The sequence below is a fragment of the Epinephelus moara genome, chromosome 9, assembly GCF_006386435.1.
Source record: "Epinephelus moara isolate mb chromosome 9, YSFRI_EMoa_1.0, whole genome shotgun sequence".
NCBI classification, from domain to species: domain Eukaryota; kingdom Metazoa; phylum Chordata; class Actinopteri; order Perciformes; family Serranidae; genus Epinephelus; species Epinephelus moara.
The window spans coordinates 26939959-26957544 of NC_065514.1; the positions used below are offsets into that span (position 1 = coordinate 26939959).

At 39.8% G+C, this 17586-nt stretch overlaps 2 protein-coding genes across 3 annotated transcripts; one reads left to right on the forward strand and one right to left on the reverse strand.

Moving 5' to 3' along the window:
* Positions 1 to 311: 311 nt before the first annotated feature.
* On the forward strand, positions 312 to 4438 carry dolk (dolichol kinase). Of its 2 annotated transcripts, none has more exons than XM_050052966.1 (2): positions 312 to 455; positions 1081 to 4438. In XM_050052966.1, exon 2 carries the CDS (start codon positions 1221 to 1223, stop codon positions 2790 to 2792), a length of 1572 nt encoding a protein of 523 aa, XP_049908923.1. In that variant the 5' UTR covers positions 312 to 455; positions 1081 to 1220; the 3' UTR covers positions 2793 to 4438. The 2 variants fall into 2 exon arrangements, with proteins under 2 accessions (XP_049908923.1, XP_049908924.1); XM_050052967.1 differs by lacking the exon at positions 312 to 455 and adding an exon at positions 470 to 872.
* Positions 4439 to 4575: 137 nt separating this feature from the next.
* On the reverse strand, positions 4576 to 14199 carry phyhd1 (phytanoyl-CoA dioxygenase domain containing 1). The gene is made up of 11 exons (XM_050052968.1): positions 14100 to 14199; positions 13257 to 13415; positions 11329 to 11404; positions 11198 to 11245; positions 11074 to 11129; positions 9316 to 9378; positions 9195 to 9216; positions 8916 to 9044; positions 8671 to 8787; positions 7839 to 7965; positions 4576 to 4929 (listed from the first exon to the last, which is right to left on the reverse strand). Exons 1-11 carry the CDS (start codon positions 14130 to 14132, stop codon positions 4881 to 4883), a joined length of 879 nt encoding a protein of 292 aa, XP_049908925.1. The 5' UTR covers positions 14133 to 14199; the 3' UTR covers positions 4576 to 4880.
* Between the last annotated feature and the right edge of the window lie 3387 nt (positions 14200 to 17586).

The following is a 17586-nucleotide window of genomic DNA, read 5'->3' on the forward strand; positions in this document are numbered from 1 at the left end:
TTATAGTAGTTTAAGTATATTGTTATGCTAATAGTTTTGTACTTTAACTTTACTTTTTGCTTGTAACAGAGTATTTCTACACTGTGATATTATTTCTTCTATGTAAAATCTGAGTACCTCTTCCACCACTGGCTATAATGCAAGTAACGGTGTAGCTAAAAATAAATAAATAAATAAATAAAAATAAATTAAATTAAATTAAATATGCAGTAGTAGTATGCGACGCAATAGTATAATAATATATCTAAAATATATAAATAAATAAATAAAAAAATGTAAGCCACGCCTTTAAGAGATATTTTTACGGTTGGACCACGTGACCCGGCTGTCAAATATGGCCCCCTCCTACTGGGTGTGAGAAGCGACAGCTGACAAAGGAAAGAAATCAGCTAAAAAAGGACGTCACGTATTCATTACACACCGCTCTGCCGTCCAGATAACACTGCACATATGTGGTACGTACGCATGTCTTTGTGACCGTGGGTTTAATTCCCGCTCCTCCAGCAGTTTGCTGTGTGTGGCGTTGTGATAACTCAGCTGTATTTCACCGCTAGCTTGATGCTGTCCGAGGTTGCAGCATCCTTGGCTTGTACATGGGACGCGTTTGACACTTTGGTGAGGGGTAGCTGGCCTCACTGGGCTCTATTAGCATGGATGTGACAGTTTTCTTTAACATATTATTATTCGTCAAGATGTGACGGCCATGTGTCAACACAACCTTCACAGCTGATTCAGCCCAGTGGAAACTCTGTCCAATCTACACCCCTCCTTGAACGGGAACAAAAGGTTGCAGCTGATGTAGAGAGGGTATGCATGTCTCCTGGGGTCTCATTCACGTGCTGGCATAGTTGGGTGGATTTCACACTGACTTGGTGAGTGTTCAGTGTGGCCATAGTTCATGACTGAAAGCAGATAAAGCAGGAGCAAGGTTCACTGTCAGGATAAGCTAAGATGACTCATGGAGTCAGTGCACTCAGACTCACAGTTACTAAACTCAGCAAATTATTTTTATTATTCTATTTAGTGGTGATTTCTTTTTGAATAGAAACCTGACTGATTTCATTTCCCCCTTTTTTCTAGACATCCTAGCAAGTGAAAAGTGGCTGCCAAAGGATGAAGTGTGCCAGGGAGAGGAAGTGACAGAAGAAGGCCTTCATTGTTGCAGACCATCTGTTCAGATCAACCCTCCTCCCTCCCCTGCGAGCCTCCACCCTGCAGCCATGCAGATCAACCCAGTGTACGTGGAGTCCTCTGTAGTTCTGGCTGTGGTGCTGTGCGTCCACATGGTGGTCTGGAACCAGCACTCCTGGTGCAGCATAGCCCTCTTCATCCAGGCTTTCTACGTACAGCACAAATGGGACCGTTTGCTCAGGTCGGGGGGCGCCGTGTTCCAGTTCCGTCCTGCAGCAAACAGTGGCATCGTCCCGGCCTCCATGGTGATGCCTTTGCTGGGCCTGGCGCTGAAAGAAAAGTGCTCTGCCTCAGGGAATGTCTACTTTGAGCGCTTCTCCATGGTGGTCACCATCACAGGCATGATGCTGGCTCTGTTTCTCTCCCTGATTGCACTGGGCATCACTAGACCTGTACCCACCAACACTTGTGTCATCGCAGGCATGGCCGGCAGTGCAATTCTCTACACGACAAAACAGACGCTGACGGTGTCTGAGGTCATCGAGGTCCTAGAGGTGCTGCTGATCTTTGTCTATCTCTGCCTGATCGTGCTTTACCTGCTGCCACGCTGCTTCACACCGGGAGAGGCACTTCTCATTGTCGGAGGAATCAGTTTCATCGTCAACCAGCTCATCAAGCGCTCCCTGAACCTGGCAGAGGTCAAAGGTGATCCAGTGAACTACTTCCTGCCGGTGGTAGTGGTGGGCTCACTGTTGCTCGGTGTTTTCTTTGCCCTGCTCTTCTGCTTCATGGAGTCTGAGACCTGGGTGTCATCACTTTTCTTTCACATGATGACAGCCGTTCTGGGTCTGGGTATCCTCATGCCGTGGCTCTCCCTGTTCATCGGCCGGCACCCCATCATGTGGCTGTTGGACTTTGTCACGTTAAATGACAGAAGACTTTGTCTTTTGGGGTACTGGGTGTTTTTAGCTGTTGTGGCCACTTGTGTTGTGCTACACCAGAACTACCAGCGCCAGTCAGGCTCCAAGAAGCACCAGGCCTCGACTGTTGTCAGGAAGTACTTCCATCTGATTGTAGTGGCCACATATGTTCCAGGACTGATATACGACAGGCAGCTGCTTCACGTGGCGTCTGTGGGTTGCTTGGCGGTTTTCTTGATCCTGGAGTACGTGCGTTACTTCCGGATCAGGCCGTTGGGTCAGCTGCTTAGGCAGCTGCTCACCTTGTTCCTGGATGAGAGGGACTCTGGGCCTCTTATCCTGACCCATGTTTACCTGTTGCTAGGCATGTCCCTGCCCATATGGCTGTTCCCTGGGCCCTGTGCCCCTAAGGGGGTACTTCCCGGTGCAGGGGGTCTTGTGCCTTACGCAGGTGTGCTGGCTGTGGGGGTCGGAGACACCGTGGCATCCGTGTTCGGCAGCACCATGGGGGAGATCCGTTGGCCTGGCACTAAGAAAACCATGGAGGGGACTGCAACCTCTGTGTTCGCCCAGATCATCGCTGTGGCCATGTTTCTCATCTTTGATGGGAGCATCAATCTGAACTCCACCTACTCGTGGATTGTTGGCTCCATCACTCTGGTGGCCATGCTGGAAGCGTACACCTCTCAAATAGACAACCTCCTACTCCCTCTCTACCTCTTCATCCTGCTGTTGCTTTGACTGGACAGATGGCACAAACAAAAACAGATCCCTCCCACTGTCCTCAGCTCTTTCTAGGAGGAAGAAAGATGATGAATTTGGAAAAAGTGTAAGAAAAATCAAAACGTGATAGTAGAACTAAGAGAATTCTCTGTAGGAATCAGTGGACTGATCAGCACAAGGAAAGAGCTGACAGCTTAATCAAGCTGAGTAATCGTTAAGTCAGAACACCAGTGGGACACTAAATAAAATGTGCTCCTTACTTTATGTGGCAGCAGATGTGATGTTAGCATGACATTAGAGTCTGTGGCCCTCAGATCACAAGTCATTTCAGTATCTGTTGCTTTGAGGAATGAAACATTTCAGAATAAGTTCACAAGAAATCTTAGTAAAAGCTGGTAAATATTTTTTGAGTATATTGAGCGGCAGCGGCGGTGTGTGGTTTGGTTTCTCAGCATGTCAACGTCCTGAGCACCAGGCACTCGACACCAACAGCTCAACAAATTATGCAACAGGGAGTAGCAAAATGGAAAAATGTCCTTTTAAACACTGCTGGACAGCACAGACGCTGCTATATGGCACATTCTGATCACCAATGAGAACCCTTTTTTGCAGATGGATACACACCTTTGTATTGCCTTTGAAGAACATTATTTCAAGTTAGCTTATTGATATGTCTTTTTCTTAATCAACATTTTTGTTATTAGATTAATTTGCCTCTCGGATGGCAACATGAAGGACTCACTGCTGAAAATATTTGCCTAGAGAAGTATATTTTCTATCACACATTACCTACTATTGTAGATGAAAGCATGACGGCCCCTCCGACTCTTCTTTAAAAGGGCTGATTTATACTTCAATATGGCAGAAACTCACTATGCTCTTGCATGACACTAATGTGAAATTCAGTACTGTAACATGTAAGTACGGTATTCTACAGTATATTTTTGTCTGAGGTTCGATGGGACCCCTTAAAGGTAAACTTAATATATACATTTCCTTGTGGTACTGAGCCTTCAAACCCCACATATTTCCGGAGTCTGTAGATACGCCCTGGGCCAAGATTATGAACAAAGGCCCTTTCCTTTTTAGCAACTTTCTTTTTGCAACAATTTGTCAGTTTTATTTTATATTTGCTTTGTAGAAATATCCTCAGATGTCGTCAGGTTTCACCTCATCATTCTTAGATGAGGGCAGTTTATAACCTGAAACTTGATTTCAGCATGAATTAATTAACAGCCTTACAGTTTGTGTTCATCTGGAAAAGATCTCAGTGTTGTTGTTTTTTATGTTGTAACAGTTTATTAGCATGTTCCTACTAGTATGTTGTTTTTGCCATCATTCTTACATTTTTAAAAATGTAATATTGCATGTTGAGCGCATCGGAGAGGAAAGATAAAACTGATAGGCCTGCTGTTTTAGTCCGTTTGTTTAATACTGATTTGAGGACAGAGAAGCAGGACCTGTGTGTGTGACTGACTGAGTGATGGAAAACAAACCTCAACCCTTTGGTTTCTCAGTTTGGTTTTAAAATTAATAAGAGGTTTGGATGTTGTGGTGGAAAATGATTCATACACGCATTTCAGTTGTTTTTCATTTAAGTTGCGTCTTAACATGAACATACTTGAAAATAAAAATGCTTACTGTTGTCTGTAAGAATAGGAATCCGCCATCTTGTCTTGACACAAATGTGAAAGAAATTACCTTAATCAAGAATATTGTTGGTTGGTGACAATGTTGATGAGAAGTTGCTGAATAAAAGTAGACCTAAACATCAGATGCATTGTGAAGTTTCCGTAGGAAGTTGATCAAAAAGCTTAAAATGTTTAATCAGATTAGTTTTCCAGTCTATTAAAAATTCACATTTACAAACATTGATACCTTCATTAAAATGTGGATTGGTCATCATTTATCCAGTAATGACTTTGGTGCAGTCTATGTGTAGCTCAGAAAAATACACAATGTCATACAGGATATAAAACAAGCCGTTACAAATTGGCAGCACATTTTCTGTGTTTAAAACAGTTCATACATGTTGGTCCTTCTTCAGGAAAGAAAGGATCTTGTGTCTTTCCATGAGCTGCAGCACCAAGTGGACAAAAAGATCCTTTATTTAGTGTAAAGAGGTGGGAAAGGGAGTTCTTCAGTGGGTTGCAACCTTTAAAGACCAAAGAGATGGAAACATGGCAACATGAGTCTTTGTGAGACATAACCCATTTTCCTATTAGGGACTGTTGCTTACTTATGAGGGGGGAGAGGGTGGTGCAAAAAGGGGGAGGCATGTAAAAAAAAAATAAAAAAATTATGCACTGGGGAGAGTTTTTTATTTTTGGCTGAGGGGAGAGACATACAACTTTAAATGGTTGTACGGAATTTACAGCAGATTTTTAAAAATGGCCAAAATGACAGAATTGATCATAGCCAGAAACTGTAAAAACAGAAATTATTTTTGTATTTTCAAATTTCCGGCAGTCCTTGGACATGTCATGTGCGACAAAAGCCTCTGTCAGAATAAAAACATAACCAAATCTGAGCTTAAAATAGTGATATCATCAAAATCACTTTATCATACATCTCATTTCAAATTTTGCCAAAATAAGCTGTTTGCACTGACTAATCAACAAAAATAAGGTAAATTTGAAACTCTAAGAACAAATTTATGGTAGAGGGAGGGTCATGTATTGTCCCCCAGTCACTCAGGGAGGCTTCAGGAAAAATATTTGTAGCTTCAAGGAGGGTCAAAGTACAATACAACACTTAGTCATCCCCCAGCCACCCCTCTCCTCTGATAAATAAAGAACAGCCCCTTACAAATTAAAAATTGAGTTCATAAGCAATAAAACACACTCCTAACTCAACACAGGGTGCCATAGCTATTCTTTGTATGGTATGACCATTAGCTTATGGTGGCTAATGTTAGCTAAATTTATAGATATGTATTGTTGTGTTATGTTTGTGCTGCTGTTAGAATACATTTTAGCATTTTATCTTTAACCCATTACATTAATCACCGAAAATGAGAAACGTGTTTCCGCTACCTTAAAATGAGCTGTTTATATCTACATAGGATAGGGAACCAGTCGTTGCCATGTAGCACGGCCATGTTTCTACAGTAGCCCAGAATGGACAAACCAAACACTGGCTCTAGATAGGACCATTCCTTTTTTTGCATGCACCACTGTAGTTAGAAACTAGTTGTTGTTTTTTTTAATGTGAAACTGCTTTATTCCATGTTTTTACTGGTTTAAATCATTGGGTCTGTTTGTTTTGGATAGAAGAAAACCTCTGCAGATAACTCAGCTCTCAGTAAAAACCACCAGAACGTCTGGACCTTACTTTATCAGAGAAAAAAAGTGCACACATAAGCAGGTGCTGTGCTAGCGGCCCATCTCAAACATGCCAAACAGCATTGAAGAAACACTGATTTGTAATGTCAAACAGCTTTATTCATTGTTTTCTAGCCAAATGCTAGTAAAATATGCAAGTGGCTGCTAGATTTGCCTCACTCACCAGCCAAACACAATGGAAACCATTTGAGTGGCTCGCAAATTTTGGGGGAAACAAAGTTAATTTCCAACCATAGTTTACATCTTGTTCTACATTTGTGAAATGTTTCTGTGATATGTCATAACAGTGTTACAACAGCCAGTGGTGGAAAGTAACTAAGTACTTACTTAAGTACAATTTTAAAATAATTGTTTTTTACTTAAGTGATTTTATTTTATGCTAGTTCTATTCCTCTACATTTCAGAGAGAAATATTGTACTCTTAACTCTGCTACATTTATTTGATGAATTTAGTCACTAGCTATGTTACAGATTCTGAATACAGAATAATATCTACAAATAAGCAAATCAATCATAGATCAACAAGTATGATATATTAGTATAGATCAAGCTACACAGCAGTATACAGTACTTACAGTTGGCCCCACCTTTACCAGCTGCAACATTTAAATGTTAAGTACAGTTATTGAACAATGATTATAATCCACTAAATTATATGTGATTCCAAAATGGACCATTCTGCTTAATGAGTACTTTCACTTTTTTCACTGTAAGTATATTTTAATTTGTAAGGGGCTCTATGCGAAAATCAGAGCAGGTGAGTTGTCTGCATAACGTTCTCAACATGGAGGAGGACTAGCAGCTCACAGTGCTAACCCCAAAAACAGCATTAGACAAAGGTAACAGTGCTGACGGAGCTAATGGTTTTAGCAGGAAGATCTGGAGGGTGGATGCAACAACACCATCCCAGTAGCAGGGGTAACTGCTGTATGAGTGCAGTGCAGAGTGGCAGTGATGCGCTAAGCAGTGGGATACACACATGCATGCACAGCCATACTGGGCTACTACAAAAACTGACCACTCAATTGGTTACATCCCTTTGTGTGTACAGTCCATTTTTTCCAATATTTTATATATTAATCAAGTAGTGATCTTAAAGAAAAGGTAATTTTCTCCATGCAGTGCCAGCAATCCAGTCGTCCTTTGAAGGGGGGCTTGCCTGTAGCCAATTTCGTGTGATGGCTTTCTTGCTCGCTGCCAAAAGTACTTTGTAAAGGTATTTGTCGTGAGTTATGAGATTGTCTGGGGTTTTGTCCAAGTATAATACAGTATGACAAAAGAACAATGAACGTCTATTCCAAAAATGCTCCTTATTTCTTTGGCAATTTAGGTAAAATTCTGAATGCATGAGTTTTACTTAAAACAGTGTATTTCGAAGCTGTGTTATTGATACATTTACTTAAGTAAATGCTCAGAGGTCTTCTTCCACAACTGACAGCAGCACAAATAGAGTAGTAGCAGACTAATATTCAGTTACACAGAAATATCTACAGTTACTGTTACTTAACATTAGCCACCATAAGCTACTGGTCATAACAGACCAAGTGACGATATGTGTAAGGATAACTGTGTTGAACGAAGCAAGGGTGTGTTTTTTTGCTAATGAACTCAACTTTTCACGAGGTAGGATTGTAAAAACCATCTGCTGGAAACACCTGATTAAAGAAATGGAAAAAAAAAAGAAACACCACAAAGCCACCCAACTCTTATAAACTCTCACCAATTGTCGGGGCTCCAGCGCGTGTCCTTGCTCTCCATCATGTGGAAGGTGTAGACGTGGCGAGAGTCCTCTGAGGTGTTTTCATGACTGCGATGCACCACCTCCCCGTGGATCAGGACGACACCACCTGAAAACAGAGCAGTTGATGAGTCGAAATGTACAACAGCTGACCTACTCTCACGGCTTTGCTCGATGTAACACATTCCTACGACTGGTTTCGTTACGGATTAATCAAATTAATCCCTTAGTCTATAAAGTGTTAACTAAGTAATGGCTTGTTTTGTCTGACCAACTGTCAAAAACACACTGACATTCAATTTATTACTTAAATATTTGATCAATTAACAAAATCACTTTTGTAGATTAAGTTGATTCATTCAAGGAAGAGTTTTATATTTTAGTAAAAAATATTTTTTTCCTTTTTCATGCCGAGATGGTTGAGAAGATCAACACCACTCTCACACATATACAGTAAATATGAAGTAGCCAGCAGCCAGTTAGCTTAGCTTAGCACACAGACCGGAAACAGGGAGAAACAGCGTGCCTGGCTTTGTTCAAAGGTAACTAAAACAGTCAATCAGCACCTCTAAAGCTCACTAAATATGATGTCTTACCTTGTTTTTAAATTGTACAAAAAACAACAACAACAACGTTTCCGACAACAAGGTATTTATGTGCAGGACAATTTCTTAGCTGGATGCCCCACATTATTGACAAGAAAGGAAAGTGACTGAACTAATTTCCAAATCTGTCAAACTATTACCTTAAACATCATAAATACTATTTCCTCAATCAGTTTGCCCACTTAGATTTAAAGACACAAGCAAATTACCTTTTTTAACTGGTGCAGCAACGAACTTCTCGTCATCATAAGCCTGCTCTCGACCGACAAAGTCCGTCAGGGGATAGGTGCCCTTTGGGGTACGCACCATACGCCGAGAAATACCACCTGAGGAAAGGTGTGGAATGGAACGTAATATGTAAAAATGATTGGACAAAACAAATAACACAGTATGATGGAGAAACAAAATAGTGGCTGGATTCAACAGTTTAAGGTTAGTTATACAGTGAGCTTACTGTTCTGTGACCCCGGGATAAACCAGAGGCAGCCGTTGTTAACAGTGGCATCTTCCAGGGCAATCCACAGCCCCATAACTCTGCCCAAGGGCTCCGTGTACAGAAACGTGGCGTCTTGATGTGGTGTCACTAAAAAAAAAAAAAAAAGAAACGTGGCGTCTTGATGTGGTGTCACTAAAAAAAAAAAAAAAAAAGTTTTTATGAAAAGAATGTTTACTGCATTAGTTTCACATACACATATCTGTATATATATTTTTAAATCAATTTAGTTTTCTTTACCTTCTCCACCAATCCCTGGTTGCTGGAGGAGACAGAGAGAAAAAAAATTATATCTTAGTTTGAACTTCCCATACAGCACCATCTGACAACACAAGGCATGTCATAGATAGACAGACTTTACCTTAAAAATGAACATGCTCTGCAGTATCACAGGACTTACAAGACCCAGCTTCTTCGCTATGCCCTAAGAGAACAACAATTAAATGGTAAGTTAAGTATTTGTTTCAATATGGACTCCATTTTCCCATGTTTTTGTGCCTAAGCGACTGATGGGAACAACAGTTTCTGAACTCGGTCCAGTGTTGAGCGATACATCTGCAGCCAGCAGCAGGAAAACAAGCTGCAATGTAACCACTTAGACATGTATACACTGTCAATTTATGTCCACTAAAAGTGTTTCTGTGCATTCCACTACCCATACTACCATACAATACAGTATGCCAGAAAGAGATTTAGTATGTCTCGATACATAGTAGGTCAAATGCAGTATGCCAAAAATACCAGGATGTTCTACTACATTCCATCAAATTTTGCAGTATGCAAGCCATCGACTGAGCCACAGAGAGATGACAGCTTGACAGCTGATTGACAGCTGTCAGAAGTTGCAATGACGGATGACAGCCTATTCAAGTAACTAATAACCAGTCAAACAGTAATAATAATAATATTAATTGATTAAGTGCCCTTATTTACGAAAATAATCATAAATATTACAAACAACAAAAGGACATAACTGTAAAAAATAACTGACAAAGAACTGCAGATGTAATTTCACTGTCTCAAATATAATGTTAGAATCTACAATCTCTGCAGTTATCACTTTAAAGTTAAACTACACACACTGCAAAGTAACAGCAGACGAGCTCAGGTGAACTCCATGAGATATAAAAGCAAGAGGGTCAAAGTTCAGGGTGTAATGTTATGAGAAAGTAGCATGTCCTGATTGTGTGCATACTGCATGCAATAGTACGTACTTTTTAAGAGCAGCCGCGGTACCTAATAAAAGTAAAAAGAAAAAGTATGCGATTCAGAATGCACTCTTTGTTTTTGCCACTGACAGGCTCAGATTGTTACACTAAGTGTCTGACAACATCATGGAAAGGATCCCTACAGAGACATATCTATTTGTTTACCAAAATGTTTACTCTTACTGAGTGAAATAAGGGTTTAGTACAATCAAACCAGAGTTGATGAATAGTGTTAAGACGAACCAAGACATTTTTTGTGAGTGTTATTTTCTTTTGTTGACTTTGAATGAGGTGTGTTTTATGATGGTAAAATTACTGTTTATTTAAATGGAATGTGGTGGATTTAGCGATGCTGATTTTGGGACAGTTTCTGGTGGAAAAAAAGGGTCTCACTCTTTGACAAGAAGGTCTATCTCTGTAGGGTCCTTTCCATAATATTGTGAGAAAATAATCTAATTTTATCATGGTCTTGGACTATTTTAACACTGTTTCAACAATCACCCTCTGGTTTGGTTGAAATAAACCCCAAATCACCCAGTTAGATGGAAAAATATGTGGCTCTATACACACACATTTATTTAGATGGAGTTTGGTGGATTTGGTGATAGTGATTTTAGAATAACAACCTGAGCCTGTCACGGACAAAAAACACTTTCAGTTGACATAAGTTGACAATTGGCAAACATGTCCCGACTGGTTATATTGGAGCCTGTTTCACAGCTGCTGGCTGAAGCTCTGTCCCTCAAGGCTAGACTAGTTTCAAAAACTGTTGTCTCCATTAGTCATTTAGACACAAAAACAAGGGAAAATAGGGTCCAGGTGAAAAATACCAAAGTTATCTTTTAATGTAAGAGCTGGTTATTCTGTGACTCAGTACATCAGTCTCTGACATTGTTCAACAGCTCACTCACCTGGATTTTGGGTGAATGTGTAACCTTTTTGTACAATGGCTCATAGGCATGCAGTGCTACAAGACAAAAAGTGGAAATAGTCATTTGCTCATGATGTTTCAGAGGATCTGATTAGAAATCTTACCATGTCCGACTTTATTTAGCGATCGCTGTCTTGGTACGATAAATTCCCCTGCAAGACAAGAGATGCTTTATCAGTCTAATTTAATATTAAACTTTAACGGGCAGGCTCGAGGGAATCTCTATAAAGCTCACCCTTGTCATCAAAAACTCCTTTCTCAAAGAAAAAGCGAATCTTGTCTCCACTGGTGATGAAATAGTCAGCATTTCCCTGTGGGTCAAAGGTTAATATAAGTCATCTGATCCAGCAGGAACGACTGCATTACAGAGGGACTACACTGTTGACTTAAGCGTTTGCTATTAGTCTGAAAGGAAGGCCAGTGAGGTTCAAAGGTAAAACACTGTGAATCAGTGGTGGGCTAATGTACCTACAGTCTCCATGAGCCTGATCATGACAGGAAAACACTGACATTTTGCAATTAAAAGGAATACTTCACCCCCGAAATGACCAATTGTGTATCGGTTAAAGACCCTGTGTTAAGGTGAATCTGTGAAGACAACTTTGTCAAACTCTCACACATTTTGTGCAGTGTAATCCAAACCTCCGTTACATTGCCTGTTCAAGGTGGGAATGCCACGCTGTGCTTTATAAATGCTATAATCACAGAATGAGGGGACGCAGTTGTCTCGCCTTTAAGGCGGTAGCAGAGGTAGGAGCAGCACCGAATTAACATCTGTGCATAAGCGACAGCGGGCAAGACGAGCACATGGATGGGTTTGACTTTTTGATGATGTAGTATGTGTGCGACATATATATGTACATATACAGTCTATAGACACAACACAGGAAGATTTAAAAGGCAGCTAGCAGCAGTTAGCAGCTCACTCACTGAAGTAGAACAGCAGCTGATGGGGAGACACCAAGGTCTGGGAGCAGAGGACAAGATCAACCGCCATATAACATGGTGGTAAATGACTGTTATTGCCATGTTATGACATTGTTATTGTATGTTATGTGTCATGCTAGAGGCAAATGCTGTTGTATTACGTCACGCCCGCCACACCTCTTGCTTGGGGGATACCGGCATGCTATCTAAAATCACACTAAGGAAAGGTATGACGCTGCCTTTGTTTGGTTTTGTGTAAAAAATCAAAGGCAGCGAAAAGAAGGGACTTCGTAGTGGCACTATTGCGCAATCCCTGTGTTTAAAGGGCTCAAGCCTCATTTATCCCACGGTATGCTCAGTACTTCCCAAACAGACAACACTTTCCAACGGGGAACTGAACTAAGAATAAAACTTCTCTAAGCCAGACTCCATTGACAAAAACAGTAATTTTACCTCATTGAGCACCGGAGATACTCATCTACCACTGCCTTGATCACTTAGTGTGTTTGGTCTTTTGGTGTTATGAAGGGTTAGTTCGGATTCAGCAAAGTCACACAATAACACAAACAAACTAACTGATCGAGGCAGTCTTAGACCAGCAGCTACCATGTTCAGTGAGGTAAAATTGCTGTTTTTGTCAGTGAAGTCTGGCTTTGAAGAGAGCACAGAGAAGTTTAACTTTAAGCTCAATTCTCCGTCAGACTGGGCTGTCTGTTTATGACGTACTGAGCATATGACTGGATACATGAGAATTGGATTATAGTGCATGAGTTGTGTGAGAGTTAATATATGGATGTTTTGATAATGTTTTGTCGTCCTTAAATGCAGACCCCTCTGTCTTTAATTTGTGAAGAATTTTCTCAGAATTTGGATTCTTCATTCATCAGAGGCATGCCACAACAACAGCATATGTCAGCAGTGTAGTCAGTGTCAGTGTGGTGTGCCTCTACCCTCTGTAATGCAATCGTTCCTGCTAGATCAGATGACCTATGTTAACCTTTTGACCTTTCGAACAAAGTTTTCTTCACAAATTCATCATAACAAGAGTTGAGTAACTGGTGTACAAATGATCGTTTGTGGGGTGAAGTATTCCTTTAATTAACATCAGTAGGGACCTTACCTGCATCTGTAAGTGCAGTATGACGGAAAGCATGTGAAAGAAATAATATGGGATGAAACTGTGAGTCACTGACACTGTTTAAGACTCATCTCACACTGAGCTGTACATTACGTCACCTGTGTTTTGAGCTGCTCGTCGTGATAGGTGGAAAAGGTGATGCGGCAGTGCATCGGGACGTCCATCTCATCCACTATCTCTGTCATCCTTTGCCTCAGCTCGTCACACTCCTGGGAGGTCAGCAGCCCATCCAGAACCACATATCCATCCTCCATGTACTATAAAGAGGGAGGAAGGTGCTGCTGGGTCGGTATCAACCATTCACAGAGCCAAAGCTATCACTGAGGAGTTGAGACACGTCCTCAGCGGTTTTCTTTTATGTGTATTTCCACTTTTTTCACACAAAGAGGCGTTCTCAAATTGACATCAAATTAAGGATCAAATGTACAGCCTTTGAATTTGAATCCATGTGGTAAAATAGTATGGCTATAACAACATGGAGCCTAGGGTCTGAATATTTCACTCAGTGTGAGTCATTTAGTTGCAATTTAAAACTTGGGACAAGCTGTTCTTTCATGTCTGTTTCGAATTTTTACTCAGAGATGAAGTCACAGTAGAGGGATTGTTTGTTTTTTCAAATTTAAATCCAGTTAAGGGTGAAATGTACAGAATTTACACATCTGAATTATAGAAATAAAAGGGGAAAACAACACAGAGGAATACCTCAGTTTTATTTATTTATTTTTTCTTGGTTGTATCCTGCTCCTCCATGCCGCAATCTAACATAGTGAAGGCACATCTGGTGCATTACACAATAAGAATAAACAAGCATTTGCTAGTGCAGACTTTACATAGGCCACTTGTGGCTGCAGCATGTTCAGCCTGGAATGAACGGTCATATAAACTACATGAATATAAACGATGAACCTGTAACTTCTGTACCTTTTTAATGTCATGCTCACCTTTTGCACGTCCCGATCTGTCATAAAATCCATGGTTGTCTGTCTCCTTGGAAAGATCCAGCTCCTGGAACATATCGATGTGTACCATACGGTCAAACTCAGCCCCTGATTTCCGACCACGTGACGTGTCTTAGTCAATTAAAGTGTAACCACGGGCGTTGTAATAGGATTTTGGACTTTAACTCTTTCGTTGCGACACAGAGGATCATCCCAATATCCCTCAACTACTCCAGTTCGGCAAAGTTGGACATATATTCACAGATTCGGACTTCACAAACGAAATGTTGTTGAAGCACATACGTCACTACTTTCTTACTTTGGTGAGATGTAAATTTCATCAGAACAAACCGTCTGTTGAGCTCGACCAGTAACATTGATCTCTACGCACAACCGACTTTGAAACGAGTGCGCAGGGACCGTCTACAAGGGTGCAACACCGAAAAGAGATGTAACAAAAGTATTCAATAGTTTCAATACTATGCAGTGTAGCGTCCCCAAGATCTCTTCACACATTAATGGTCTCCTGCTGATCATACTAGCTACAACACTCAATTTGGGAAAATATGTTTTTTAATAATTTTTGCTGAATTGTTTTGGAGAAAATTGTTCAATAGTTTCAGTACTATGCAGCGTAGTGTCCCCCAAATCACCTCACACATTAATGGTCTCCTGCTGATCATACTAAAACACTCAGTTTGGGAAAATAAGTTTTTCCATAATTTTGCTTAATTTTTATTAGGAAAATGATTCAATAACTTGACTTTTAAAGAGTGTAGTGCCATCACCTTAATTTCAACCACTATGGCTCTCTGGTGGGTAAAACTACAACATCCAGTTTGTGGAAATATGCTTTTTTTTATTATTTGGGGGATTTGTTTTTGGGGGGGGGAATTGTTCAGTAATTTCAATACGATGCAGTGTAGCGTCCCAAAAATCACCTCACACATTAAAAGTCTCCTGCTGATCATTCTACAACACTCAGTTTGGAGGAATATGCTTTTTCATAATTTTGCTGAATTTTTATTAGGAAAATGATTCAATAGTTTCAATACTATGCAGTGTAGTCTACCCAAAATCACTTTAAACATTAAAGTAAAATTCTGACATTCTGAGAGGGCCTTCAGCAAAATTAAAGACACACTTTTGGGGGATTTGAGATCATGTTAGCCTTCTCAAGTCAATAAAAGAACAGCAGTTTCAGTCAAGATGCGAGGAACACACTGATCTGATGCATTACTTATTAGGCTATAATCCAGTCATAAAACATGTATGATTCTGAAATGTGCCATTCTGCAAATTGAGCACTTAAGAATATTTTGATGCTAACTTGGTTGGTTGTTAGTACCTATTAACCTTATTAAATGCATGACTTTAACTTGTAACAGTATTTTTACACTGTAGTAGTGCTACTTTTGCTTAAGAAAAAGCTCTGAATACTTCTTCCACTATTGCCATTAATCAGGACTGGAATACGTCAGAAAGAACTGTCATACTGTATCCCAGTATGATAGTTTGGCTAAGCTGATCTAAAATAGATTTTAAAAAAATTTCAATCAACCTTTCCATCTGACTCACCAAACAGTATTTCCTGAAATGTTAGACTATTCCCTTAAAAACTGGGTTTGTTTTGGCACAAACATTTGTTCTGATATGAGAATGTTTGATTCACACAATAGATCACATTTGTCACATCTTAGGGAGAAAAAAATATCTCTCTGTAGTTTTAATTAGATTAGATTCAACTTTATTGTCAACACGGAGAACAAGTACTGAGGCAACAAAGTACAGTTTAGCCTGTAATCATTTGTGCAAAAAGCAGAACAGTGCAGAGTTATATTTATAAAGGTAATAAATAAGTAAACAGTGAAGGATAGATATTAACATTTAACCCTTAAAACTGGTAACAGGATTTTAATAGATCATACTTTCTCCTTTAAGCCATTTGGAGCTCACTCTTGTATATACTCTTGAAGATAAGTTTTAATTGATAAATGGGTTAAGTAGATTTATTAGAGGTTGTCAGCGTTACAGTTATTACCCATAAAATGTTAATATCTTTCCGTAATAAAACTTGTGGTCTCACATGTAAGGCAACATGGGAGATCCATTTTAAAATCTCTAATAGGATATGTCAAACTGCCTGGTTGAAAGTTGCCATTAAAAAGCCTAAAGTTCAGCAATCAACAACTTATCCAATGAAATAAACAATCCCCGTCCGGACCAAAAAATATGGAGCATGGACTGGTAGCTGGAGAGGTGCCAGTTCACCTCCTGGGCACTGCCAAGGTGCTCTTGAGCAAGGCACCATACCCCCCAACCGCTCAGAGCGCCTGTCATGGGCAGCCCCACTCTGACATCTCTCCACTTAGTGCATATATAGGTCCTGTTTGTGCATGTATGTTCGGACCTGTGTGTAACTGACAACAGACTGAAAAAATTTAATTTCCCCTCAGGGATTAATAAAGTATATATACATATATATGTATATATATATATATATATATATATATATATATATATACATATAAACTCAAGCATTAAATGTTAGATACAACAAGTTTTAAAAGTACAGGCTGTATGTCAAGAAAAAGCACATGTACATTCTTATATAGAAAGAAAAGGCCTCGGAGCACATAAGAAAAAACATCAGGCCAGAGGTCATCATACCTTCTATATATGGTTAGATCTGAATAGAGGTGCTTCCATATTCAATAGGATGTCTCCAATACTTATAGGACTTAACAATATCCACCATTACTCATAGAGGACAGGAACAACACACCAAGTACATCAGGGGTCCACTGAATACACAGATCATAAGGAACAATACATTACTACATGGACAGATAGATCAAATGGTAAAAATAGTAAATTGTAAACTTTAAATGCTAACTATTTGGCCTACTATTTTCTTCACATACGTTGATTTATTGTATAGACTTTGTATTTATTTGTCATACGTTGATTTATTGTATAGACTTTGTATTTATTTGTGGGGATTTTGTATTTCACCTGTATCATCATGTGACTGCCATGTGACTCTAGCATATGTATTTAAAGATGGTGTCTTTACACATTTTGCTAAGTCTGAAGAAGAGTATTCAGCTCCAAACATTACTTGTGGATATGCTACTAAATTGCACTTAAGGCAGCAACACTGTGCAGACTCTTTTCATGTTGTTTATTGCTATTTTCTTTTACTAGCACCTGCCTTAAATGTTTTTTGGATGTGTGCTACTTCTATGTTTTTCATGTCATTTTCCACAGTTGTTTGACAGGAAGGGACAGCACAGTGTGGTCTGAGAAAAACAGGTAAAAATCACAAGGTCTGTTAACTCAAAGCTTTGTGCTGGAAATAAAATCTGACATTAAAGGAGCTATATGTAAGAAATCTAAAGCAAATAGTCATAAAATCATCCTAATATGTCACAGAGACTAAGGAATAATGTTCATATAACATACTGATCCCACAACAATAGTACAGCCA

Excerpts from the sequence above, each read along its gene's own strand:
- dolk (XM_050052966.1), top strand. The coding sequence starts at position 1,221 with ATGCAGATCAACCCAGTGTACGTGGAGTCCTCTGTAGTTCTGGCTGTG.
- phyhd1 (XM_050052968.1), bottom strand. The coding sequence starts at position 14,132 with ATGGATTTTATGACAGATCGGGACGTGCAAAAG. Across the intron at positions 9,379-11,073 it reads CACATTCACCCAAAATCCAG|GGCATAGCGAAGAAGCTGGG; the intron begins GTGAGTGAGCTG and ends TTGTTCTCTTAG. Across the intron at positions 7,966-8,670 it reads TGCTGCACCAGTTAAAAAAG|GTGGTGTCGTCCTGATCCAC; the intron begins GTAATTTGCTTG and ends CTCTGTTTTCAG.